Raw genomic sequence first — 26,665 nt, 5'->3', positions numbered from 1 at the left:
GACCAAGAGTAAAGGCACCCATGAAGTTCACTATGTTGGAATACTAAAGTAGATTTCAAGTCTCTGCAGTGCACATAGATTTTCAAATACTCTACTGAAATGAACGGAATCCAAAGGCTTATTAAACATGTCAGACCACCAGTATGAGTCCTTAATACGTTTTAGGATGCAGTGTATCTGGTGTTTCAGCATGCAGAAGACGGTGTTGTCCATTCGGTATGCAGCTGGAGCAGCTTGCTTAACTGCGGCCTCAGATGTTTGGGTGAGAGAGACACCGCAAGCACCAGTCCGGTGCTAATGCTGCTCTATACTAAACATACTAAACAAAAACATTTAAAAATAGTTCAACTAGCCGATCTACATCGACACCTTGTGAGCTTGTAGATTGGGTATTTGAACTATTTTAAAATGTTTTTCAAAATAGTAAAAAAAAATGCATTTTTTTTAGGGATATAAGGCATATATATATATATATATATATATATATATATATATATATATATATATATATATATATATATATATATATATATATATATATAGATATATAGATAGATAGATAGATAGATAGATAGATAGATACATAGATATATAAGGCGGCGCTCAAGATAGGAACCTTAAGTGGGGAAAGCACCAGGCTGTACTGACTTTGAAATACAAATTATATTCCACATGCATCTGTACCTCAGTTGTCAAGGCCTTGGAAAATCCTTATTTTAAGTCTTGAGTCTGTTCACTATCTATCCTCGGTGATTGGTAACTAAAGCACATTTACAGGAATCAAGTAGTCGTACTGTAGCTTTTAGCTGGATAGTCTTCTGATGTGTGCATGTGTCATATTGGGTTATCTGGGTGGGTTTTACTGATTTAACAAGGAAACATCCCACTCCAAAAACTATATCCTTGCTCTCGGGCAGGAACCTCAAAAGTCCAAAACTGTTACTTTTCAGGGAACGTCAATAGTATATATTTTTTAAACCTGTGTTTAATGCTTTTCATTGGTTCACAATTTATAAAACCCGCAGACACTTTCACTTTTCCAAAATAACAGATCTACCACCGCACAACATGTGCTATTTTTGCGTGAGACACTGTTGTACAATGAAGTAGGGCATTTAATTTACGGAATTGAAATGTGGAGATGCAAGGTTTCTGCCCGACCACATCGTCCAGGCACATCAGGAGATCACTTGTTTTGTTGCAGAGGTCTTGTTTGCAAGACCTCTGCATTGCCTTGTCTGTTACATGTGAGTATGGTGAATGGGATAAATTGATGGTACTGTACTCTAGTGCCCAGAATACTGGCGGCAGCTCATCTAGGGACACCACAAGCCTAACAGTCTGACTACTCCTGTGAAGCAAATAGGTGGCCTGCTGGGGGAGATAATAGAAGGATTTTCCACGCGCGTGTGCACGTGCATGCTCACACACACACACGCGCGCACGCACAGCGTGCAATTTTGTCCCTTTCCGTTGACAACAGGCAGTGGCTTCATTGAAGCGAAGTAACCACATAAGATGTTAGGCCGTAGGCTACAGAAGTCAAAAAGGTCCACATAATGCGATTATGTGGACCTACCGACCTAATGTAGATATCTGCTGCTTTTTTATGCTGTGTATTAATGTACATATCTCTCTCTCTGTCCCCCTCCCCTTTTTTTCTTGAAAACTGCAAAAAACTAATTTACACCTGTAAACCTGTGACAATAACGTTAACGATTCAGATTCTGAATAAAATGACCTGCAGTGTGCAGCTTCAGAGATCCTTGGATGAAGCCCATCTGTTTAGGCTGCAGACTGAAGGCGATCTTTGCCCTCACAGCTCTCAGGCCCAGGAATAAATCTCAAACATTATCGGCGGTGTGTAGCTGACAATATACCAGAACTACAATGGTTCGATTCTGGCTAGTGGCTATTCTGACCTATGTCCTTTCTCCTTTCTCCTCTCTGCACTCGGTTCTCTCTCCCTCCTGCCCTGTCTAAGTAAAGAAAAAACGAAGTAAAATAGAATTACTTAAAAAACGTATTTGGTTACCAAGCCATGAGTTTGATGCCTCTCTTTTGGATAGCAGGGCCAGTTATGAGCCTAAAGGCGTGGGTCAATACTGTATACCAGTGAGCCATTACCTTCCCTGTCATGTAAAGTAGCATTTCAACTCCTCTCAGGAGGCTCATCGTGTGAGGCCACGTCACCCTTCCCCGCCCCCGCGCTCTGCAAGAGTTCTAATTGCCGAAAGTAATTTGCTCCCAGCTCCGTTTGGAAATCGATGCAATTTTATTTGCATATAATTGCACGGATCGCAGCTGCAAATGCTTGGTTTCCCTGCGGTAATTGTGCACTCGGCTGTCCTTGCTTCACCCCGCGACTGGCAGCAAAACCGCCCACCCAGAGTCTTTTCATTGTTAACCACTTAAAACCGATATACTTTGTTGACCGGTGTCCCACCAGGGCTCTGTACTTGGCCTGTTTCTTTTTTTCGCCTGATGTTGGTCAATCTGTCAGCAGGTCGGCCTTTTTGAGCGATGCCAGATGAAACAGTTGGACGTGGCTAGTGGCTGGCTAGCCAGCAGCTAAATATTGAAAATGTACTGTTCCTGAGTATGGCATTGCTTGTATTGGCATGTTGGCAAATCATGGATTTTTTCCCCTCTGTTTGGCAGAGTTTTTGCCCTGCAGTGAATGTTAATTACCAGCTTTCTGGTTGTCAAACCCGCTGTTGCCCCTTTTATATTTAACCACAGCATGCACCCTGCAATGTTCTAAACTGGGTACGATGAATGTTAATTTATCTGGAACAAATGTTCTTTAATTCACTGAACCTTTTTTTTGCACAGATCATGGCCACTGTCAAGCTTAGATACACGCACGCACGCACGCGCGCCCGCGCGCACACACACACACACACACACACACACACACACACACACACACACACACACACACACACACACACACACACACACACACACACACACTCACACTCACACTCACACAAATGACAGCTAATATTGCACCTAATAACAGCTTACCATGGGGCAATCTGGGAACCCGTTCGGTAAAAAAAAGGAAAACTTCTGTTAGCAGAATCTGTCTTGAGAGATTAACCATGGGGTAATATCATCGCAATTAAAAGTGACAAGGTGAAGGTGCAATTAAAAAACAGATGCAACATGTACATTTGAGATCAGTTTCTAATTAGAATTTTCCATGCTGCATTCTACAGTAGATACTACTATTAATACTACTATTATGCTATGGATCATTTTAAAGGTAATAGACAACTTTTGATATTTACATAGTCCATATGATCTGAACTACAATATCAGTTTATTTTTTCATTTAAAAGTGACCCAACTGGCAGCCGAATGGAACTGCACAGTGAAGACACCAAGAAGCTGCTGTGCACTGTATTGCTAGCCTGGTAACCCCCCCCCCTTCCGGAAATCTAATTTGCATTTGATTTCAGGAATTGGGTTTGGCCGGAGGGCTTATCTGGGTGTTTCTTGCTCGTCCATAAAATGGACTCGCCTATCAGCGTCCTCGCTCATTGTTATGTGATTGACAGCAGAGGTTGGCCAATCAGGTGGAACCCGACTGAACCCGAATGGAGCCGAGTGCAGCCGACAAAAATGGAACGGGCCGCCATTGAAATTCTGTTCGCTGGTTAGGTTTCGGTTTTAAAACTTCAAAACGCTCTCAAAATTATTTTTTGAGGCACGGAATTTACTTTTTAGATATCGTTCGGATAGAATTTAGTTGTTTAACTTTATGTGTGGTCAATTAATCATGACAGAGCCTATTTAAAAATAAAAATTCAGAGAACCGGCAGGGGCGGGCAATGACACGCATGTATCCAAATAAAGCAACCTATTTTCGGCATGGCCCTTTCAAAAGTCCCCCTGCGTCACGTTGTCTGGTGGTCGGGGAAATTGGCTGATTGGCTGAAGGGGAACAAACTGCTAATTGGCTGAAGGGGTTGTCAGTCAACGATATTACTCCCGCCCAGCTCCAGCCCACAGACAAAAAGCCAAACAGGCCCCCATGCCAGACTCACTCCTGATATCAAATGGAAATGAGATATCCGGAGGGAGGGGTTTACCAGGCTACTGTATTGCAAGGACTTGTTACAATATTGGCCTATAAATGAATATTGTAAATGTCTAGCATTTAAAATCATAGAGCGAAAGAAGGGCCTCACAACTCACTTTAGGTGCTCCAAACCTTTTTTAACAGCAGCTCAAATAATGACGTTTCGACCTTGCGGTCTTCTTCAGGTTTAGCGGCATTTAAAATCAGATAATTTAATGTATATTGATGATAATCCTTTTATTTGTTTATAGGGACTGGTTTACCATGTTACACTTCCTGTTAACATCACAAAACTTAATGTTGAGGGTGGGGCAGATGTAGCTGTTCAAACACCATTTCCCAACAATTATAAGCATCTTTCACTTTATTATTATTATTTATTTTCTTCACATTATTTGAGTAGCCTTACAATGATCTCGTTGCCCTGCCTTTAAAGGACACCTCTTTTATTGTAGATTTGGCAATTTTTTTCCCACAGTTTGTTGTAGAAAATCGTCCTTGACATTCCAATCTTACCTGTGGAATTGACTTCGGACACGGACACACACACACACACACACACACATACACATACACACACACACACACACACACACACACACACACACACACACACACACACACACACACACACACACACACACACACACACACACACACACACACACACACACTGAGCATACCTTTCATGTCAGTAATCATTTTGTAAAGGTTAGGTGTCAAGCATTTAAAGTGATGCTTACAGTATCTCATCATGTATGGCATGGCATGAGTTTACGGCCTGTCTCGTATAAACGTCACTGCATCTACACCCCTGGTAGTGCTAGGTCAGGCGTAGGCAACCTTTATTATCAAAAGAGCAATTTTTCGCCCTAAAGATTATAAAAAATCTGTCTGGAGCGGCTTTTTTTTGTGTTTTTTTCTGGTGTTTCAATATAACTTTTTTATTGTTTGCAGATCAAACAATGAAGCAGATCAAGCATACCAGTAAGCCAGCTATGTTGGTGGTGAAAGCAAACAAACCAAGCATTAATACATTCTTTATTTTCTTATTTTTATCTGGTGTGTGGGCGACACACCACTTTTTTCTTCACAATAGGAGGATGTAAGAATAACTTTATGCCTATTACAATAATAAATCCTTATTCCTTTACTTCTTTGCCCAAGCAACTGGGAGCCAGGGGAGAGGGCCTAAGAGCCACATGCGGCTCTAGAGCAGCAGGTTGCCTACCCCTGTGCTAGGTCAACAACCGGGCGCAACACTTCTAATGGCTCTCCCACGCCGATACATTCATGTATTGTTAATGTTGTAGTTGTAGAGGGAAGCAGGGGAGTGCTACGCAACAAAGCATTTTAGGAACTCCGGAATTCCCAGACTGTCGCTCAGAATTGGCATCATCGATTACTTTTTCGAGTGATCGAATAATCGAGAACCATGGCTTAATTTTTGTTTTTGTTTTTATAGTTTTATATATATATATCAATATATCAAAAGCACAATATGGGAAAATAAATCTGAGATAAAGGTATTTTTATAAATCTGATCACGTTAGCCCGGATGGGCTGGAATTTGTTTAGATCACGTGATTTCCGGGTGTATTCTTCTCCGGGAGTCCCAGGATCAGTCGCAGGTTGCGGAGAGCGCCCTCAATCGTAATCACTGAAAACACCAAATGACATCTATGGAAGTCAATGGCAGTCAAGTGTTGGATTTCAAATGACTTCTATGGACGTCAATGGCAGTCAACGCTGAACATTTTTAATAGATTTTTTATTGGGGGGGGTCGGCCATAGCTGAGTGGTTAGTGGCCCGCCTAGGGAGCCAGAGGCCCTGGTTGCCCCAGGTACGATTCCAGGCCAGGCCAGCAAATGTGTTGATGAAATGAAATTTGTCCCTGAGCAAGACTCTTAACCCCTAATTGCTCACAGGCCCTCATTGGAAACAAGACCGTAAGGACTTTCATGAACAGACCTGTTAAAGGAATTATCCTTATCGACTAAATCGATCAATCTGATTAACGACTTAAGCTCTAATTTATGCTTTGTTGTGTGCAAAAATACGGAAAATAGCTGATCTACGAGCTCATAACGTGTCACGATGTGACACGTTGTGAGTTTGTGACTGGCTATTTCCGGTATTTTTTTCGGACACATTTTCCCCCAAAAATGTATTATTCGAATTGATTCTTTTTTCAGTTATCGAGTCCATCTGTCCATCCTATCCCCTGAACATTTTCAGCCCAAATAGAGTAAGTGGCTCTCAAAGTGGGGTCCGGGGACCCCCAGGGGCTCTGTGAGGGGGTGTTTAACCCTATTTTATACATTGACTACCAAATAACGTCCAATCAACAAGCTCACTAAATGTAGCATTGCGGCACGTTGTGAGCTTGTAGATCTGCTATTTTTGAAAAAAATTGGAACAATTTATATATATTTTTTTAAACACACATCGTCTCTTATGGGAGTCCCTGCCTCAACAGATGTGGGTCTGCGGCCAAATACTTAATAAATCTGGGTGTTCTTGACATGAAAATGTCGAGAACCACCGGAATAAGACAGCCACAAGGCCTCTGCTACTCCCCCTTCCCGTATTCCACTCGCGATGGAACTTGTAACTCCCCGTATAATATATCATCACAATGCCGACCAATTAGCAGATTATTGGAGGCGTGAGCTGGAGAATTCTATAATACCCAGCCAATTACTGCTTTTCAATAACCGCTGCCTGGGAGTCCCCGCATACACACTTAACTGCAGAAGGGGATACATTCTGTTGTGCGTGGACAATGACTTGAAATCAATGGCCTGTTTGTTCAGTATCACCGATTAGACTGTTGGCCTGTGTGTGCGCGACGCGTGTGCAGGCGCGCGCATTTGTGTGTGTTCTGTGTAAATTGAGTTCATTTCTTTCTTCCATTGTGGTGGAACAACTGAGCTAACGTACAAAGAAAAATCATAATGAGGTGTCAATTTGAGGATGGTGTGGACCCAAATGCAGACACGGTAGACCAGCGGAAGGTCAACAGACTTTACTTGGAAATAATTGTCAAGGCAGGTGCAGAGCAGTTATAGGCAGGCAGCGGTACAAAACTGAATAGTCAATCCAGCAGGCAAAAGTACAAAGATGGAAGGAAGAAAAACCGAGAGAAAGGCTAGGTTGAAGTCAATACGACAGGCAAAAGTACAAAGACGATAGGCTGGAGGCCAAAACAGAGAGAAGGCAAGGTCGAGGTCAATTCAAAAGAACAAAAATGGCAGGCAGAAGGCAGAAACAGGGAGAAAGCTAGGTCTGGTAACAAATAGGTCAAAACACAGCAGACTCTGGAGAATTACGAGGCTTGGGTTTAGAGTAGACAATCTGGCACTGGAGGCAAGTAACAGCAGGACTTAAATACAGGCCTGATTGCAAATGCCTGACAGCTGTGACAGAACTGGAAGGAAACTGAGAGACACTCGGGTAAAACTGGCGGGAAACCGAGGGACACATGCTATAAACAAAAGCACATGTGGACCAAAACAATGATGACAGCAAACAGCTGACAAGACAAACCGGGAGAAACACACAGGGAAAACAAAACAAAAGCACAGAGAAATAATGAGTAAAATGGAGAGGATTTGAGGACATCTATAGGCTGAACTTCGCTGAAGTACAATGTTTCCTTTCCAAGTATCGACCAGGGTGTTTGTTTGTGTTTAGCTCCAGATCAACATGCTCAACCCTACTACACCTGTGTTTCCAAGTCATGTTTGTGCTCCAGTGGTCGTCAGTTGGCAAGATGATCATCGGATATTTCAGGTATGCTATGTCAAGATTATTCCTTGTGATATGTCTAATGTTTAAGATGAAAGTCTATTTGGCCTTTTTTGTCGATTGACCAATCAGATGATCTGTTCTTGATTGATTTTCACTCATGACTGTGTTCCATTGCTTGCAATGTTGCTTGTTATTTCATAGCTGTAACTAAAGTACTAGAGTTTGCACAACTGCAAACCTTAGTAATTTAGTAGTTAATAAGCAAGCCAGCTGTCTAGCCACATGCAATACTTGGCTGCATGTTTGCTTTTCAATCATCTGTATGGCACCTGCTCCTGCTGTATTATAATTTCTTGTGAGTGGTTAGAGTTATCAATGGTGACAGTGAGAGTTCAAATCACCACATCCAGATTCTTCTCACTGAGTATGTTTAACATGCACACAGTACTCAGATTATTGTAAATAATCTAATTTAGTTAGCCAACGAACGCTCTATTTCTGTGTTCCAAGGCTTCTACCAATTATTATTCAGTGGCAGAAGATATTCTTGGCCATTGGGAAAAACACACCCGAGGCCCAGCCTTATACTTACTGGGGGTTTGACATAATCCCCCCCACCCCCCTTAATTTCTTCATCTTTTGAAAGTCATCATCATAATCTTCACGATCTTCCTCATCATCTTATCAATCATCTTCTGTGCTTGGACCCTGTTGTTTGCAGCTCGCAGCTACAGTATATTTCTCTTCTTTCATTTTATCAAGATGCTTGTTAAATGTACATTGCTGTGATTGCTGCAGAGAGAAATATCTGTTTAATGTTTTGGCAGGTGCTACTGTATTTGAGGACAAGAAAAGCCTCCTTGAGCTCCACTTCTATTCCGCAGTAATGTTTTTTTTCTTCTTTTTTTTCAATCCAACGACCCAAAGGTTCATAAACTCCACGATGAGTGGGAGAATCAGGGAGTTTTTATCCTGCTTCATCAAGCCAGAACACCTGTTTAAAGCCCCTATATAGATAGTGTACTTCGTTGGCCGTTAGCCACCGTGGGTCTGTACTTGGTCACATGCTTTTTTTTTTCTACACCAAATTCTCTGCCGAAACAACATATCACTGATGCGTTGTGAGCTTGTGGATCTGCTATTTTCGCCTATTATGACATGCCTAGAATAGGGACGCTAGGGTTCATGTGGTTAACAACAAGGGTTCGGAATCTGTCTGGGCTGAATATAAAGTTGCTCAACCTAAAATCGACAGAGATCTTGATTCTTTTTGTTGGCTCTGATGCCTTATCCATCCGGGACCAACCAGGGAAGTTGCGTCTTTGCATTGACTTTGTATGTAATCGCACCCGCTCGAACACATAGTTTATCTTGCAGTGATAAAATCTGCACAGCTCAAATGCGGTAGGCAGCCTATACAGCTTGACCCAAGCCAGGGAAGGCTAGTGGCTGCTTGTAGGTTAATCTATTGTTTTATTAAAGAAGATTAACATGTCAACATACTGCATTCTGCTCCTCCTCCGATGGCACAGGCATCCCCGGAGCACACACTCAAACAATACATTCAGTACATACTGTATAGTAGCCAGTCTGGGGAAATGGACAATGAGATCACACAGAGGCTGTTAACATTCCACCATTCTAATGCAGGGTGGGGAAACTCTATCTCTCACTCTCTCTCTCTCTCTCTCTCTGAACTACTGTAGTAAACCTCCCGGTGCAGAAATGCATATTTATTATTATGCAAATTAACCAATAAGCTGATAAGCATATTTGGATGTTTTTTAATAAACGGCTAACAGGCTTAACCAAATGAGCCTAGAAGCCACGCTGTCATTAGACCCCCTCTTTTTTTTTCTTTTCTTTTTTTACAAGCATAGATTATGAACTACAATGAAACTTTGACGAGTTGGCATTTCAGTCTGGACATCGGCGTGTTGCATTTCTGCATGACTGACCAGTAGCTACTGGTACAGGAGCATGATAGGAACGTTGCAATTGGTTAGTAGTGTAGATCCCATGAGCTGGATGGACAGCTTGTGCCCGATTGGCTAGTTTTGGTCCATATCCCAAGTGTGGGCAGCAGTCACACTTTACTGTGTGTCATGTACTGTAGTTAGACAGAGTGCGAGAGGTCATCTCTACTATCTCTACCACTGCTCACTTTAAAATTGCCTTTAAACATGACAGACCAGCAAAAAAGAAAAAGAAAGAACATTTATATATTTTTAAGGGGCTCCACCACTGCAGTCATTTTCCTGTCCCACTCCCAATTTTCCTTCTTCCCTTTGACCCCAGCATTCCCCTATTTCAGGGCGAACAATAGCAGATTTACAAACTCTCAACACATTGCAACGTGACAAGTTGTGAGCTTGTAGATTGGCTATATTTGCCCATATTATTTGGTGTAGACGTAGACATATCTCCTTGTCTTCCCCTTTCTTTTGTTCCATTTGCCTGGAACTTGTTGAGTTGTATGATTTCCCCGCCTTGGCTGCCTGTCTGTCCGGGGCTAATCCTGCAAAACACTGGACCAATCAGCGGTACATTTCCTGTGCACACTGGCAGTAGGCCATGGACGTACCTCCATGCATTTTCATTTCTTTTTCTCCCACATTTTGTTTTTATATTCTTCTTTTAATAATGTTTTTATCCCCAATTTAGCAATGCCAATTATATCATCCCCACACACATTTGTGTGTTATCACTGCTGTTGTAGCCTACTGACTCACCTGCCAGTGAGGAGCCCCCACCGCGAGGGCGTAAACTCTACGCCGTAGAGCCTTCGTCCTACTCCTCCCGCACAACACCCCCTGCTGACAGGTGCCGCCCCAGCCCCTAGGAATACTTTCAGTGATATCACCCTCCCCGCCCAGGTTACCAACCCCGACCCACAGGGCCATCGTGTTCGTACCGACGCTCGACAAAGCCGGATACACCACGGTGGATTCGAACCCAAAACCCACCGTGATGGGCAGGCACCGCCCGAGTTTTTATATTTACATTTTAGTTCCATAATGGAAGAGAATGACGGTCAGATCAGACTGAAACCTTGCTCAAATATGGAGTTATATGTCACAGATGTCTGATCACATGAAGCCAGAGATACAGGATGGCTTCCATGTGGATCTCAGAGTTGCTCTGCTGTTTAAGCTTCACCCAGCTGATGGCTGCTCAGATGGTCATGATGAGCGCACAGGGGGGATAAGTTAGCTGGGTTGGATCAGGGACACTTCAACACATATTACTGGGCGGGCCGGGAAGCCAAGTGATTATCAGACAGCTTCAAAGCTTTAATTTCAAGGACCCCCAGTTAAATATGCATTAGGCCACGGACCGACCCCCATTTGATATGATTTTGTGTGTATCTCTGGGACCAGTCTACACTGTAAAATCCTTAACTCAGAGTTAGAGATACGTAACTCTCCTCAAGAACCCCTGGGGGTCCCAGATCCTACGTTGACAACCAGCATTGCAGATGAAGATGATCACGTAAGATGTTTAGGTGCACTTGTTTTGGTGTCTAGGTTGAGGTGGATGTTGTAGTCACAGGGTCCCCTCACTGCGTTGCCGGTTCCCACAATAGTGCACGGGAGCACTAGGCTTATAAAGATGCCATCTTCTTCTCCATGTTGTATCTGATCAGCCGACTCCCCTGCGTGAGCTGTGCCGCCTCATTGGTGAAATGGCAAGCAAATAACAGCCAATTTCGGGGCTGCACCATGTAGGCAAATCGCATGAAGAGCAGCGAATAACAGCTCAGAGCAAAGGTCATTCTGCCACTGATGATTTCAGGGCTCCTCTTCATATCTGCGATAGCTGCTATTGGAAGACCCCAGTTAGCTACTGGACCCCAGAAATGTGTGCTCATCAAATATCCCCTGAATTCTTTGCTCTTCAGGTGATTGACAGCTTTCCGTGCAAGAGCTCCCGCCATGTTTTAGGTTGGTGAGACAGTGAGTTTAGATCAATATTGGTGGCAGTATATTGTGTGAAACACAGAATTCAGTTTAGACTGTTGGTATGTGTGACGACAGGGACAAGTATTTATCTCTGTCTCTGCTTTAGCGATTGCTCTTCTACGCTGTGAGGGCTAGATCTGTTCCTTTTTATACATTTCTTGCTGAGATGTGGATTTCCATATTTGGGCCCTGCAGTGGAAGACATCCATATTTGGATCGGAGGATTCGCATTGCTCCGAGTGCCCGCAGGTACGGCATTGGGTACTCTTAACGGGTACAACTGGTATTGCATAACCGGGCAAGCATTCTCAACTTGCATCGTGCTTCGATTTACATTGTTCCCTGAGTAGATGGGCACCGGTCTAGTATAATGTAGTTATTTTAAATGTTACTCAACATTACATCTCTATTAAGTTGAAGTCTGTTTGTTGTCTTTTATGTGCCACCACCTCAGGTGGGATTGGGCTGAAACTCTCCATAGCAGTTTGTTATCATACAGGGGAAAGGTCATAGGCATTTTTTGCCAACACCATGGCTTATGCAAGAGGCTAGCTGCTTATGGGATGGTTTGTGTGTGTCCATTGATGGACAAATCAGTCCAGTGTATACATGCTGCCAGTAGTCCAGTAAATCACATATCGTTGCTGTCGGGCAGAAACCTCCAATCTCCATATTCTAACCTCTTTGTGTTTTTTCGTAAATTAACTCCCTACTTTATCATACTATAGCGTCACACAAAAGCATCAAAAGTAGCAGATCTGCAAGCTCGAAACGCTGCGCGAAGCGACGTGTTGAGCTTGTAGATATGCTACTTTTGCTATTTTTGAATTTGAATGATGAAAAGTACATAGAGGTTTCCACCCGACAGAGACGATATGTTTTATACTTTCGAAATGTCATCTTCAAATTTATAATCAAAGTCAATGCTGGGGCTCAAATCGGTTGAAACCTTGCCCCAAATTCACACGTCATAGACTACTGTCGTCACAGATGACTGACATCACAGGCTGGTCACGAAGTTCATGATGCACTTTGGCGCTGAGTCAGAAATCCAAATTGGAGCCACACCATTCATGTGGATATGAAAAAGCATTTGATTTTATTTTTGTTTTACCTTACTTTTTCTTTTCCTCTAACAACTCTTCATTGTCAGTTGTGTCTGTGTCACTGTTACGGCTCGCTCCTCCTCACCTTCACATTCACACCCTGCACGCCCCCTCCCCCCTCACTGACTACTCCACGGCTCAACTCAGCGCACCTGTCTTCCATTGTACAATCTGCACGTCACTCCCCGCCAGAGCTTAACCTGTCAACGCGTACGGTAAAGTACAGTTATTGTTAAGTCGTAGAGCAAGTTTACTGTTAAGGTTTACACAGCTATTTTGCCAAGCTGTTCAACTTCACGCAGTTGCAGCTCCAGCCTTCTGTTGATCTCCTGTGGTGGTTATTTTCACTAACCCTGCCTCTCCTCTCTTCTCCTCTCCAGTATTCCGGATGAGTGCCAAGCTGAGTTGTGCCAACCTGCGGAGCCACCATCCCACACCAACTCCGCCTCCAAAAAGACTTTCAATAAATACGCCCTCGGGCTTCACCTAACCTTTGCTGTGCGCTTGGGTCACACACACCGGTCATAACAGTTACCGCCTCATCTTCTTGTTCAACTCTGATAAATTGTTAATCTGTAGAGAAGTTAAGTAACAGTCTGCAGAGAAGAAAGAACATATTGGACATTTAACGGTCATTATGGAGATATCCGACACAGCATTACACTGTGTAGGTTTCACAGATGGATATGTTTTCTAAGATGTTAATATGGTACAGTCTGTCTACTGGCATAGTTGAGGTATATTGTTTACAGCTGGAGTGTTGCTTGGGGTCAGGTATTCTGCTGTAGTTATAAAGGGGTACAATTCTACCTTGTAATCGATATCTTAAAGGGGTATTTCACTTTCAAAAAAACCTTTGGTCATTTTATCGTCTACTCAGGCTTTTGTGAGCCCCCCGGACCGTTTTTAAGTTGCTTGATTCAGTATTTAGATATTTGACATTCATTTTATCAGACACACCCCCTTCCTATACAAACCTATTGTAACTTCAAACTCCATTTTTAACATGTTAGATTCATCAAAAACACCCGTCCTTGGTTCTGGTGACTCACCCTGCCCTCCTAATACGCGAGGGGGCCATGTTTTTCCGATTACTTTTTTCATTTATTTTTACGATTTTTTTTGGAAAATGAAAAAAATTAAATACAATAAAAAAATAAAATAAAATAAATGAAAAAAGTAATCGAAAAACCACGGCCCCCTCACGTATTAGGAGGGCAGGGTGAGTCAGCAGAACCAAGGACGGGTGTTTTTGATGAATCTAACGGGTTAAAGTGGAGTTTGAAGTTATAATGGGTTTGTATAGGAAGGGGGCGTGTCTAATAAAATGATTATCAAATATCTAAATACTGAATCAAGCAACTTAAAAACTGTCTGGGGGGCTCACAAAAGCCTGAGTAGACGATAAAATGACCCAAAGTTTTTTTGAAAGTGAAATATCCCTTTAAGTTAAAGTGTTTACACCGTTTTTGATTCTTACAGTGTATTAACCAATTTTGTTGGGGACCCCCTGACACCCCCTCAATGACCCCTGGGGGTCCCCAGACTCTACTACACACTACTATACAGACCTAGATGACTGACATACTACATCATGGTAAACACACTCAGTGCAGCATACAATGAATAACACTGATATATTTCACATCAACCGTCATCAGCTAGGGGAAATATAACAATGCTGTCGGGCAGAAACCTTCTATCACCATGTTTCCACGTATGTTAAAGAAAGAAAAAAACATACTTTGTCATACAACATACAACACACGATAAAGCAGTGAGATCATGTTTGCCATCAAGCTTTGCTCTCAATTCAGTACTACTGCTCCTGTGGTTGATGTGAAAAGGGTTCTAGGAAGTAGGCTATGCTGAAGTGTGCATTAGATGCAGCCTTCAAATTGGGGGAAAGTAGAGTAGCATTTTGAAGGGTGCTTTTGATGTAATCGCTGCTGTGATGTAATCAGCCTTCAAATGCAGCTTTTGAAGTGTGACCCCTGAGTTAGGATACAGCTAATGTCTAAATCCAAGGCAGATTCGCACAGTTACTCTTCTTAAGAAAGTAAGAAACTACAATGTGTCCTCCAACGTTATTTATTTTGATCAGCTCTCCATGCTATTGTGTTAACGTTTCCTCATCACTGGAATTTGTTATGTCCTTCACAGATGCTCATCACTTTCACAGGAATTATTTACGCACTTACTTATGAATATTCTAACTGTGACAGATGTTGCTCTTGGCTGATTGGTGCATCATAGACAGGTTAATGTGAATTTGAACCCCTTCACATTTTGGATAACCCCCACATCTGTAATTAAAAGAAGTGAAGAGCTGTTTTGAGAAGGTATTGTGGTGACAGACAGATTGACGGATTGCTGCGGCGACAGGGACGTGGTGTTTGGTGTTCAGAGATGAAGGTCTTTGTCTCCCAGAGAGGAGAAGCACTGTTCCACACTGACATCTGTCACGTCCCGCAGAGAAGACGGCTTCCATCTGGGACTGTGGTCCTTATCGATCAGCACAGCCCTGACTCCTTCATAGAAGTCACTGCCCCTCATGCACGCCTGACTGAGTCTGTATTCCATTTTCAGGACCTCCTGAAGACTGAGGGAGGCTCCAGCTTGCAGCTGTTTGAAGGTGATCTTCAGGGATGTGGGAGACATCTTGGACAGGGTCTCAATCGAACGCGAAGCGAACGTGGAACTGGAACTGGAAGCTGTGTTCAGGTTGTGAAAGATTTCCTCAACACTTCTGGCAGAGAACAGCCTGTCTATGTCGTGTACCTGCTGTGCCAGGACAAAAGGCTTGTCAGCGTCCAGACTGCTCTGCCTCTGGTAAGTGTCCAGTAGACTATAAACATCTTCAGCTGAAGGAGCTTTCAGTTCCACTAGATCCCTCTCCAGGTCTGGTATCTTGTGTGACTCTACAAAGTGACTTGCCACCCCTACTCTCTGAACATCTCGTCCTTTCAGTCGGAAGCCTGTCAGGGCCAAAAACAGTCCCAGGTTCCCCTGTAGCCTGGGCAGGAAGTAGCCTCCTCCCACATCAGGGAACAGCCCGATGGTAGTCTCTGGCATGGCGAAGAGAGTCTTCTCCGTTGCAACACGAAACTGTCCATGCACAGACAGACCCACACCCCCTCCCATAGTTATTCCATCAATAAGGGCAATGTACGGTTTCGTATAACTACCTATAGCGTTGTTGAGAATGTACTCTTCACGGAAGAAGTCCTGAGCCAGGGGATCACCGACCTTCCCCGCTTCTGTCACCGCTCTAATGTCTCCTCCAGCGCAGAATGCTTTACCCCCCGCTCCTTTAATGATCACTATGTCTGTCTCACTGTCTGACTCCCATCTCATCAGCTGGGGGTAGATGAGTCGGATCATGTCTAGGTTCAGGGCGTTCAGGGCTCTCGGTCTGTTCAGAGTGATGACTCCAGCACAACCCACTCTCTGCAGCAGAACCTCTGGAACCGTCTGGCTGGACATCATGTGTCCTTGAATTCCTTTCCATCTGCAGATGGCCCCGAGTCCGTGATAAGTCTTAAAAATTGTGGATGACATGTTTAATCTCACAGTAGTTATCTGTCCACTGCCTGCAGCAGCCTGCTCACTCAAAGTTGAACCTTTGCTCTCTGCTTAATGTTTACTTCCTGTGGGCAGGCGGGCTGAAAGTGTGTCCAGATGTCTGACATCGATGTCATAGTACTGAGGTCAAGGATGATGACGTCATAGACTGGCCTACAGTATATACGTATTGTGTGCCTATTTCTCCCACCCAGGCAACGCTGGGTACCCTGGCTAGGATTTTCTTCTATTCTTCTCTAACTATAAATCCAAGAATCTGTGGAGGCGAGGCCAAGGCCTGATTTTTGCTGATGCCGGGCATGTCCATATTTGGGCATGATCTACTAATCCAAATCTTGGCATGTCCATATTTGGGCAATGGGCATAAACTGCGCATTTTGTAATCACTATTAAAACTTATACTATATTACCACAATATTTGTTATCATCTTCTGGTGAAAGTTACTGGATTGCTTATGGCAGTGGTTCTCAAACTTTGTAATTTAAAGGACCTCACAGCTGTGAGAGTGTACAACATGTATACTCTCAGAGTTACAGGCCTGTAAGGGTCCATTTGCAATCCCGTCAAGGTATCCTGAGGGTCCCTGGACAGCACTGAGAGCCACTGGCATATGGTGTGTTATATAAAGCATTAAGCTTAATACAATAAACGCAGTAATCATTATTTAGTTATCATCACTGACTGTCTTCCATCCCATTCAGGGACTATTCGGGAGAAACAAAACTGACTAGTCACCTCAGTTTAGTGAGAAGGGAGAAGCTATTTATTTTCTTGAGTAGCCCACAGTACTTGATATCTACAGACATTCAACTGAATACACACAAGACACAGACATAAAAGACAGAAGCGTAAACATTTGGAGTACATGTAGTTTGCCTGTTGTAACATGCCCACAGCTGAAGCTCATTCAACAAGCTTTGTTGACCTACTTCTAACGTTGCCTTGCATCAAAGCAATATGCTGCATTTCTGTGCATTTTTGTGCATTCAAATAGACCTAAGTTGCATACAAATATTTGACAAGCAACCTATCTGGTATCATGGATTTGTTTTTCAAGCTGTTGTGTTGGAAATAACTATACTTTTGGTTTGTGAAGTTGAGATGACAACATCATGACTCAGAGGTTAGTGGGAGTTATATGTAAAATGCAGTATTATGATCACTTACTATCATCTCAGTGTGTATCTGCTCTCTGAAAAGCTGTGGGTTGCAGATGATAGTGAGAACTGCTTCACTTTGAAACACATTTTTACAAAGTTGCTTTTAATGTTGTATCATCTTGATATCTCTACTAGTCTTTAGAGATATTTTACATTTTATTATTATATTCTATTAAGCAAGGATTTGTATGTTCTTGTCTTCCTCTGTTTGGCCCTCCTTCATGGTGCTCCTATTTTTATGTCACTTTATTCATATACCTTGCTTTAATCTATCCCTTAAGCTGTTCAGCTCTGGTATAATTTTATTTCTTTCTGTGTGCAAAGCACTTTGTAACTTTGTCTTTGAAAATTACTTTTGGAAAAAAGTTTATTATATGTATTATTAATTAAGCAAGAGTTGGTTTGTGTGTATCCCCGGGTATGGACTGGTATTGCTATAATATCGTATCGAATCATAATCGTGAGCCCGTTATCGTGTATCGTATCATGAAATCGTGACATCCCTAATAAACTGTATTTCATTTTGAGGTGTATCGAAACATACCCTGCACACGCCATTCCTTACTTCACCATGCAGTCACACATGCACATCTAAGCACGCACGCACGCACGCACGCAGCCCAATACAGGAAAGTACTCACACACACTCAAAACCAGCCCCCACTCTATCACTCACATGCTGGTGTACACGTGCCACATGCACACAGAAATCCCACTCTATTACCTGAGTACCACACACACACACACACACACACACACACTTACAGACTCCATCACACAAGCACCCGCCCACACGCACGCGCGCACACACACACACGTACTGTGGTCATGGGCAGTCCCTCGCCATCCCGCTGCTCATCTCTATTCCCTGGGCTGTCCGGTCCAGTCCAGGTCGGGCCACCTGGAGAGTGGAGGCAGGCTGGAAACTGTCCGCTCAGCTTACTATCATCCTCCCGCAGCAGACCTGCCGGGTCGCAACTCCCCTTCCTTCCGAGCGCTTCGGCGCCGGGCCTTGATTGATCTCGCCTGGCACCGCGGAGGTATGGTGAAGAGAAGCGGAGAACTCTGCAGTATAACCCCGCAGACGCCAAAGCTAGATTGGCTTTAGCCCATTCAATCCGGGAACGCATCTGTGTCATTTTAGATTTTAGCTACAACCATTATTTTATACTTTGGCTATTCAAAAATAGCAGATACACAAGCTCATAGCGTGGCACCGAGTGCCACGCTACGAGCTTGTAGATCTGCTATTTTTGAAAAATCTTGAACATTTGTGCAAATCTTTGAATGTTTATTATTTTAAAGCGAACATTTGTAACTCAAATCTTTGCTTTTGGAGGTCCCTGGAACAAAATATTTTACAAATGTTTGTTTTACAAAAATAGCAGATCTACAAGCTCATAGCCGCGCTATGAGCTTGTACATCTGCTATTTTTGAATACCAAACAAATCTAAAATGACAGAGATGCTTTTCTGGATTGAATGGGTTAAGATTGCAATCAGGAATGGGTTCCGTTTCCCTACTGTGATTGATCGATGCGTTGAGCTTCACGAGGAAGGAAGTGTTTGGGGTTTGTATACGTTAGGCCGCCCGAAATCCCCCCCCCCCCCCCCCCCAACCCCAACTAACTCCACCTCTGACATACGCACACACGCGCACACACACACGCACACACACACACACACGCACGCACGCACGCACGCATGCACGCACGCACGCACGCACGCACGCACGCACGCACACACACACAAATACACACGTAGAATTCATGCATGCAACCGGTATAGGGTTAATCATGGTCGGGCCCAAGGTTTGGCCCCACGGAGTAGCATGGGTTTCAGTATCTTACATCGAAAGCCCCCCTTCAAGCCAAGTGCGAGAAAGCGTCCTAGCCTGTCGTCGGTGATAAGAGAGACTGGCAAACCACCAGACTCTCTGGTAAGCCAACGCTTCCAGCCAGATCAATCTTTTTTTTTCTTTTCTGAAAAGAAAATGCAGTCCTGGCAAGAGGATTGAAAACCGTTGCCCAGCTCATATAGCACTTAAACCCCTTAGCTTGTAGATCTGCTATTTTCTCTGAAGGTTTTCCCCAGAATACGGAGGGGCTGACAGTAAGTAATTTTCCACTGGCCTACCTGGCCAGTGGTGTTAACCCATTCAATATCTGCAAAAATAGCAGATATTCAAGCTCATAGCGCGGCACGGTGCCGCGCTATGAGCTTGAATATCTGCAAATGCTCACTATTTTTCAAAAATAGCAGATCTACAAGCTCATAGCGCGGCTATGAGCTTATGTATCTGCTATTTTTTAATAGCCAAATAAATCTGAAATGCGTTTTCCGGATTGAAGGGGTTAAAAATCCCTGGGCTGTACCTTTGTAACCACTGCCCCGGGAACATAACATTTGACTCAGCAGCAAATGTTGGTACCGTAGCAGAACAGCTGTTACTATTCTTCAGATAAGGAAAAATAATAAGCGTACTCATCCACTCTTTGTATAGCGTTGTCAGATCACACTACTGTAAAAGTGTGATTTGCAATTTATGTTAAGTCATGAACCGTACAACAGGTGCAAATTGCCTGCTAGCTATCTCTGGTGCAGTTGCAGAAGAGCTGCAGGGGGAGTTTCAAGGGAGGACATTCTAGGAATATGAGGTTATGTTTGGGTTTATTGTGTCAATAAATATTGGAAGTAAGTGCACCCACCTATCCGACACACACTCCCCAAAAATGTAAGGCAGAACTTGGCTCAGTGTTTCAAAGCTTTTATGTGGATGAATGAGTGGAGAAGCTGCTTGATCACTGCTTTAAGCTTGGACCCCAGGTATCTGTGTCGCTCATTTTTTGTCATCTCACAATGTTATGTGAACTTTCGTACTTTAAGATTCACGGTGCTGACAAAGCTGTCTTTTGAAGGGGTTTGAGGGCGATGTGTATTTTAAGCCCCACACAATTATCCAATTGCAGTAGAGGAGGAGAGTTGCTACTGTAGGTAAATATCCGTAATGACGATAACGGCATGCAGTCGGCAAAGCATCATGGTTGCAGCTGCAATGCCATTTCTGCTATACCTGAGGTAGGAGAAATTAGGTAAGCTCAAAATGAGGTAATAATTGCTCCGAACGGGCATGGTATTGTTCCACCCAGCAATACCGGGAGCCAAGCACTTTGGCCAGAATGAGCACACGCCTCAAAAGGCCACGCCCTGAACGGGCACTGCTCTAGTAATCTAACAATCATTTTATAATGCACTGTTGGACACAATAGAACAGTACGAGGATTGATTTAATGGACACTATATGGACATGCACGTGGACTGGCGTCCATTGTGTACATAGAGTAGGCCAATTATATTTAGTGCAATATGTAATGTCAGCAAACACTCTTTAGTATTAACCCTAGACCTGCAGTATTGTGATCATATTACAGCAATGTGTGTGCGTCTCTTGAGGTTTCATGAGCTGTTTGACTATGGCCCATTGAGGGCACTTATCAGGTAGAACAATTAACGAGAGGTTGTTATGCCAGCATTTGTATTTCCTTTTGCCATTGCACACCCACGCAATGAACCCCCCACTGACATTGCTGTGGAAAAAAACTACTCAGCTGTAGCAACAGCAACAACAACAAGCTCATTTGACGGGAAGCCTTTTCCCCTGCAACAGAATTGTGAGCCTCAAAGTCAAATCCACAAGGAGATGTGAGTAGTGTTCTTGGAATCTAGCAGAGGAGCCCTGCCCTGCCTCCACCAAATATCTCACTCATCATGAGTGGCAGATATTTTGTTTCCCATGTGAGACGACCGGGTCTGAATCCAGATGGTATACATTGGGCGTTCGTCCGGATCGGGCTCTCCGGTTGGTGGGGAGGTCGAAGTGTGGTGGATGAAGCACAATAGCCCTGCCTGAAATCCAGAAGCCATGTTGATTGATTGAATGATTGATTGAATAATATATTAATAGTCAAAAGTTATGCTAAAAGCCCTAGGGGCCCATTGTACTCAATTCACAATAAGACATACAATCAGGGCTTAATTTGTACCAGAGCTTTGGGAAATCTAAGGTGCTCCGTCACCTCAGATGCACATACAGTACGTTTTTATTTTAGGTCATTAGGAGGTCTTTTAGGAGCTCCGGCACCTAATAATTTACAAATTAAGCACTGCATACAATACATGCAATACAATATATCGGTAAAAGCGCCAGTAGCAGCAAAAGGTATATTTACAGAAAAATGAGGGGTGGGGGCGGGGGGTAGAGGATGCTACTACCAATGTGTTTGTTCCAAGGTGTTCTAATAAGCCCTATTGTATTTGAGGTTCAGCCTTTCTTTTATTAGTTAGTTTTGAGTTTGGGTAGGGAGTCGAGATCTTTAATGTCTTTCGATTCGATTTCGAGGCATTCCACATTTTGGTGGCAGCATAATAGAATGCATTTTCCCTATGTTTGCAGGCCGTGCAGCAGCGCTTTTTCACGTGCCCACTTTCAGTCCATTCCAGGTTCAAAGCGACAAAGTTCCACTCTCTTTTTCTTTTTCTTCCCTGTTGTACACTGAATCACAACACATAATTGCAAATCTCGATGAATTACGATCGCCATTCATTTAGGTGTCATGACTAATATCAGACACCGTCATCACGGGGAACGGATAGAGACGTGATCTGGGATATGATTCAAAGGCTTTTTAGAGCACACAGGAGAGTGCTGTGCGACCGCGTTTGGGCCGGCTGTGAATCACTGCGCCTCATTGCCTCATGAAAACACTCCGACATATTTACACACATCACAGTGAGACTTTCTGCCGGAGTGCTTTTGGCAGCTTTATACTCTTTGTTGTGTGCCGAGGTCGCACACCTAAAATTGCAGATCTGCAAGCTCACAACACATTGCAGATTGACTCTGCAGATCTGCATAGCTGTTCTTGGAGATCTGCTATGTTAGGAGCACAACAGGTGCACAAATAAGTATAAATCAGAAGTAGCTGTGTGCGTGTGTGGCAGAGTTAGAATTGTGAGAGATGGTATAGGACGAAATCTTTCCATATCTGTGTGTAGGATGTGTGTAGTGATGTGTGTGTTTTCTATCTAGTCTACTTTTTAAGGTTTGAAAGTACGGCTGCATATTGCCAACTTCTTCGATTCATTTAATAATCGAGACCAGGGCAGGAATTTCATGGCTGCCACGATGGCCATGGCTCTCGTTGCCCCTCTGTTTGGCCTTGTGCCCCTCGAAGAAATAGATGCCCCGCACGGCCACAGTGGCTTTGATGGCCTGCCTACACTGCCCCACCTGATTTCACCATTTTCTCCTTAGCACTGTCTGTGGTTGAGGATGAGATTCTAAAATATTATTGGACAACATCAGTGAAACGGCGCAGAGCAAATAACCAGTTGGTAGGTTTGATTTCGCAGCTGATATGAATCGCATACAGCTTAAAATACAGCAGAAGCTGGTAAATGAAACGATTGGCTGCCCTACGGCACCTCCACACATTTAAACATGTTTCTTTTAGTGCTTTTAAGTGTCGTTTCTGGATGTTAGACTTCATGCTTCAGAGTAAAGAAGCAGGGTGCCATTTCTTCTTAGGCCTTTGATGGCAATCGGACACTGCATTCATGATTTGAGGGGACTGACGGACTGACAGGTACTGACGGGGACTGATAGACATACATACTTTATAGTACACTTTTAACATGTAAATGCAATCAGCAGGACACCACAGGGAATTGAACCCCAGCGGGGTCCCCTTTATAAAGTGACACTGAGTTTGTATGCTTCACACACGCTGAGGAAGGCCTGTGAGGCCGAAACGTTCCTCTGTTGCTTACCTGTCATCCATGGTGCTTAGTGTAGCACAGCGGTTCTAATGAAGGCTCTGTTCCATTTAGTGTAGCACAGTGGTTCAAATGAAGGCTCTCTTCCATTTAGTGTAGCAAAGTGGTTCTAATGAAGGCTCTGTTCCATTTAGTGTAGCACAGTGGTTCTAATGAAGGCTCTGTTCCATTTAGTGTAGCACAGTGGTTCTCAAACCTTTTAATTTCAAGGAGCATCTTGAATGAGCTTGTAGATCTGCTAATTTAGCTTATTTTTTTTGTGTGCATATTTTTGAATATATAATTTTTAAAGCGAACATTTGTACTCAAATCTTTGCTTCTGGGGATTCTAAATCCTAACAGTTTTTTTTTTTTAAAAGTACGTTGCTATAATCAGTGGTTCTCAAACTGTTTCATGTCAAGGACCCCCAAAATTATGTATTTGGTCGCCGACGATATTTTGTTCCAGGGACCCCCCAGAAGCAAAGACTTGCACACATTTTCATGATTTTTCAAAAATAGCAGATCTACAAGCTTGTACCCTCCCTCCACATGGACTCTGCCTTGTCGTGGCGTCGAGGCTTGCGTGCCCCTGTGACCCTTGATCGCGGAGGTCAGAGGTCACAGAGGTCAGACCAAAGAGTCCAAATCCACAACACTTGTGGTGTCCTGGGACACATCTGGTACCAATCTACTGCTCCCTGGTGGATGATGTGTGCTGCTGGCCCGCCCACTGACCACCAAGTTAGTAGCAGAACACATGCACGCACGCACACACGCGCACACACACACACACACACACACACACACACACACACACACACACACACACACACACACACACACACACACACACACACACACACACACACACACACACACACACACACACACACACACACACACACAAACACACTACCACAACCAGTGAAATTCCATGTATAAATGTTCTGTGACGTTATCGTTGATTGTATTGTTGGAATAAAGCTCTAAGCTAAGTAATAGTATTAATACGTTCTATTAATTCATCCACTGCTGCCGGCGTTTTTACCTTATTTTGACGATCCACGGAGAGCCACAGAGGCCACGATGTGCACACGGATGTAAACAAAAGCTGTCGGGGGGAGGCGGAGGGTCTCTTCCAACCTGGCATTGGCCAGACTGATAACGTGGATTCACTCTCACGTTCCTCCCCAGTATCAGTCTGGACTTCGGCCCATAGGGAGCGAGTATGAGAAATCAGATTTTTTCTTTTATGCTTTTCACTGCTGTACGGACAGCAGTTGAAAAGCAGTCACTGGTCGTCCGTTCTGTTGTAATCGGCAGTTGAACATGACTCGTTTTCATCAAAGAAATACGAAATCCGAGCTAGATGTGTTTTTCTAAATCTCATAACATGGGAGTGGATGGACAGACAGTTTATAAGGATGTCATTTCTGTTTCTCTCATTCTCTCGCAGTCATTCTCTATCATTCATAGGTTGGGGAAGAGCGCCCTCTAGCGTAATTTCAAAAAAATATATATAATTTTTTAATTGACGGAGATCTCCATCAATGGTAGGGAATGTGTTAAGTATTGATAGTGTTCTAAGTGATAATAACAATACTAATGATAAGGGTAATAATGATTGATAATAATAATGAACTAGAAAGTACTGTTCCTGAAGAAACAGTATGGGATCGCTAAGAATGTTGCTGGTATTGAGTATTGATAGTGTTAGTAGTGTTATAGGTTTGAAAGGGTTGAAAGGTTCTAAAGGTTCTAAAGGTTTGAATGGTTTGAAAGGTTTGAAGGGTTTGAAGGGTTTGAAAGGTTTGAAGGGTTTGAAAGGTTTGAAGGGTTTGAAGGGTTTGAAAGGTTTGAAAGGTTCTAAAGGTTCTAAAGGTTTGAATGGTTTGAATGTTTTGAAAGGTTTGAAAGGTTCTAAAGGCTTGAAAGGTTCTAAAGGTTCTAAAAGTTTTAAAGGTTTGAAAGGTTCTAAAGGTTCTAAAGGTTTGAATGGTTTGAATGGTTTGAATGGTTTGAAAGGTTTGAAAGGTTCTAAAGGTTTGAAAGGTTCTAAAGGTTTGAAAGGTTCTAAAGGTTTGAAAGGTTCAAAAGGTTTAAAAGTACAAATTATTAAAAAAATTCTAATGGTAGCCAATATGTCTAAATTAGTAAAAAATACTTTAAAGTAAATAAAAAGTATTTTTTACTAATTTTTACAACTTTTAAGTATTTTTACTCTTTGCTTGTTTCTTTCCAGAACCTGGCAACTCGTGTTGCCAGGTTCTGGAAACAAGCAACCAGTGTTAAATCGTTCGCCATTAACGGTAGCCTCGCAGGAAGTTTCAGCGCATGTTTGACTATCATGAGACTCTACAATGACTAGTAGTAGAGAAAAAAATAACTTTGCATCGGTTATAATAGACGAATTTCCCTAACCCACGCGCTCCCATTATGACAACGGAGGGGGTTTAAAAAATGACGACAGGGGAATCTATGGAAAAAAAGAACGCCACTTTTTACGTCGGTAGGTGAGTAACGAGACATCAAAGATAACACTTAATTTGTCCGGAATTCTCCTTTAACCACTTCAGCCCTATATAAACTTTGGCTATTTGAAAATAGCAGATCTACAAGCTCACAACGCGTCACATGGTGACACGTTGTGAGCTTGTAGAGCTTGTAGATCTGCTGTTTTCAAAAGCCTTTTACACATGTTAGACGGTTATTCTGCATAACTAGTACTTTTACTTTTGGTACTTTAAGTACGTTTTGATGCCAATACTTTTGTACTTTTACCCGAGTCCATTTTGAATTCCAGACTTTTACTTGTAACAGAGTATTTCTACATTGCAGTATTGATACTCTTACTTAAGTAAGAAATGTGAGTACTAAGTAAAGAATTGAAGTACTTTTTCCACCACTGCCTTGAGGTGTATTTAGAAAGCACAAACACTCACAACTTCAAAGACACTGGTATGGAACTCCTGGTTTACCAGGATGGGGTTCAATTCCCTACAGTGTCCTACTGATATTATCTTTCATCTATGATAGTTATCATACACCTTCTATTGTTATTGCAATAGTTATCATTACTATATATATCCTATATTGCGATAGTTATCATTACTATCATATATGTTATATTGCGATAGTTATCATTACTATATATTATATATATCCTATATTGCGATAGTTATCATCACTA

General features: G+C 42.9%; 2 protein-coding genes, 1 long non-coding RNA gene and 1 pseudogene across 4 annotated transcripts in view; 1 reads left to right on the top strand and 3 right to left on the bottom strand.

Annotated features, from left to right (window-relative positions):
• Positions 1 to 26,665, bottom strand: part of LOC308080867 — a 567,320-nt gene that overhangs the window by 141,812 nt on the left and 398,843 nt on the right. The gene's annotated exons all lie outside the window — the stretch shown is intronic.
• On the bottom strand, positions 11,449 to 11,789 carry LOC308080185 (mitochondrial pyruvate carrier 1-like; the record flags this gene model as incomplete). Its single annotated transcript, XM_080421961.1, has 1 exon — positions 11,449 to 11,789. The coding sequence occupies exon 1, from the start codon at positions 11,779 to 11,781 to the stop codon at positions 11,449 to 11,451; it is 333 nt and encodes a 110-aa protein (XP_080278087.1). The 5' UTR covers positions 11,782 to 11,789.
• LOC308080184 (3-hydroxyisobutyryl-CoA hydrolase, mitochondrial-like) lies at positions 15,316 to 16,473 on the bottom strand (the record flags this gene model as incomplete). Its single annotated transcript, XM_080421960.1, has 1 exon — positions 15,316 to 16,473. One exon carries the CDS (start codon positions 16,471 to 16,473, stop codon positions 15,316 to 15,318), a length of 1,158 nt encoding a protein of 385 aa, XP_080278086.1.
• The window catches only part of LOC308080183 (oxysterol-binding protein-related protein 9-like), a 63,081-nt pseudogene continuing 54,026 nt past the window's right edge, over positions 17,611 to 26,665 (top strand). The window contains exons 1-2 of the transcript in view: positions 17,611 to 17,621; positions 18,550 to 18,698. The product of the transcript in view is annotated as an oxysterol-binding protein-related protein 9-like (transcript). The remainder of the gene's footprint in view (positions 17,622 to 18,549; positions 18,699 to 26,665) is intronic.

This window comes from Gymnoscopelus braueri, assembly GCF_963280865.1.
Source record: "Gymnoscopelus braueri genome assembly, chromosome: 24".
In the NCBI taxonomy this organism is placed as follows: domain Eukaryota; kingdom Metazoa; phylum Chordata; class Actinopteri; order Myctophiformes; family Myctophidae; genus Gymnoscopelus; species Gymnoscopelus braueri.
Note: the sequence above shows the minus strand (reverse complement) of the source record. Positions and strands in the feature narration are given on the sequence as shown.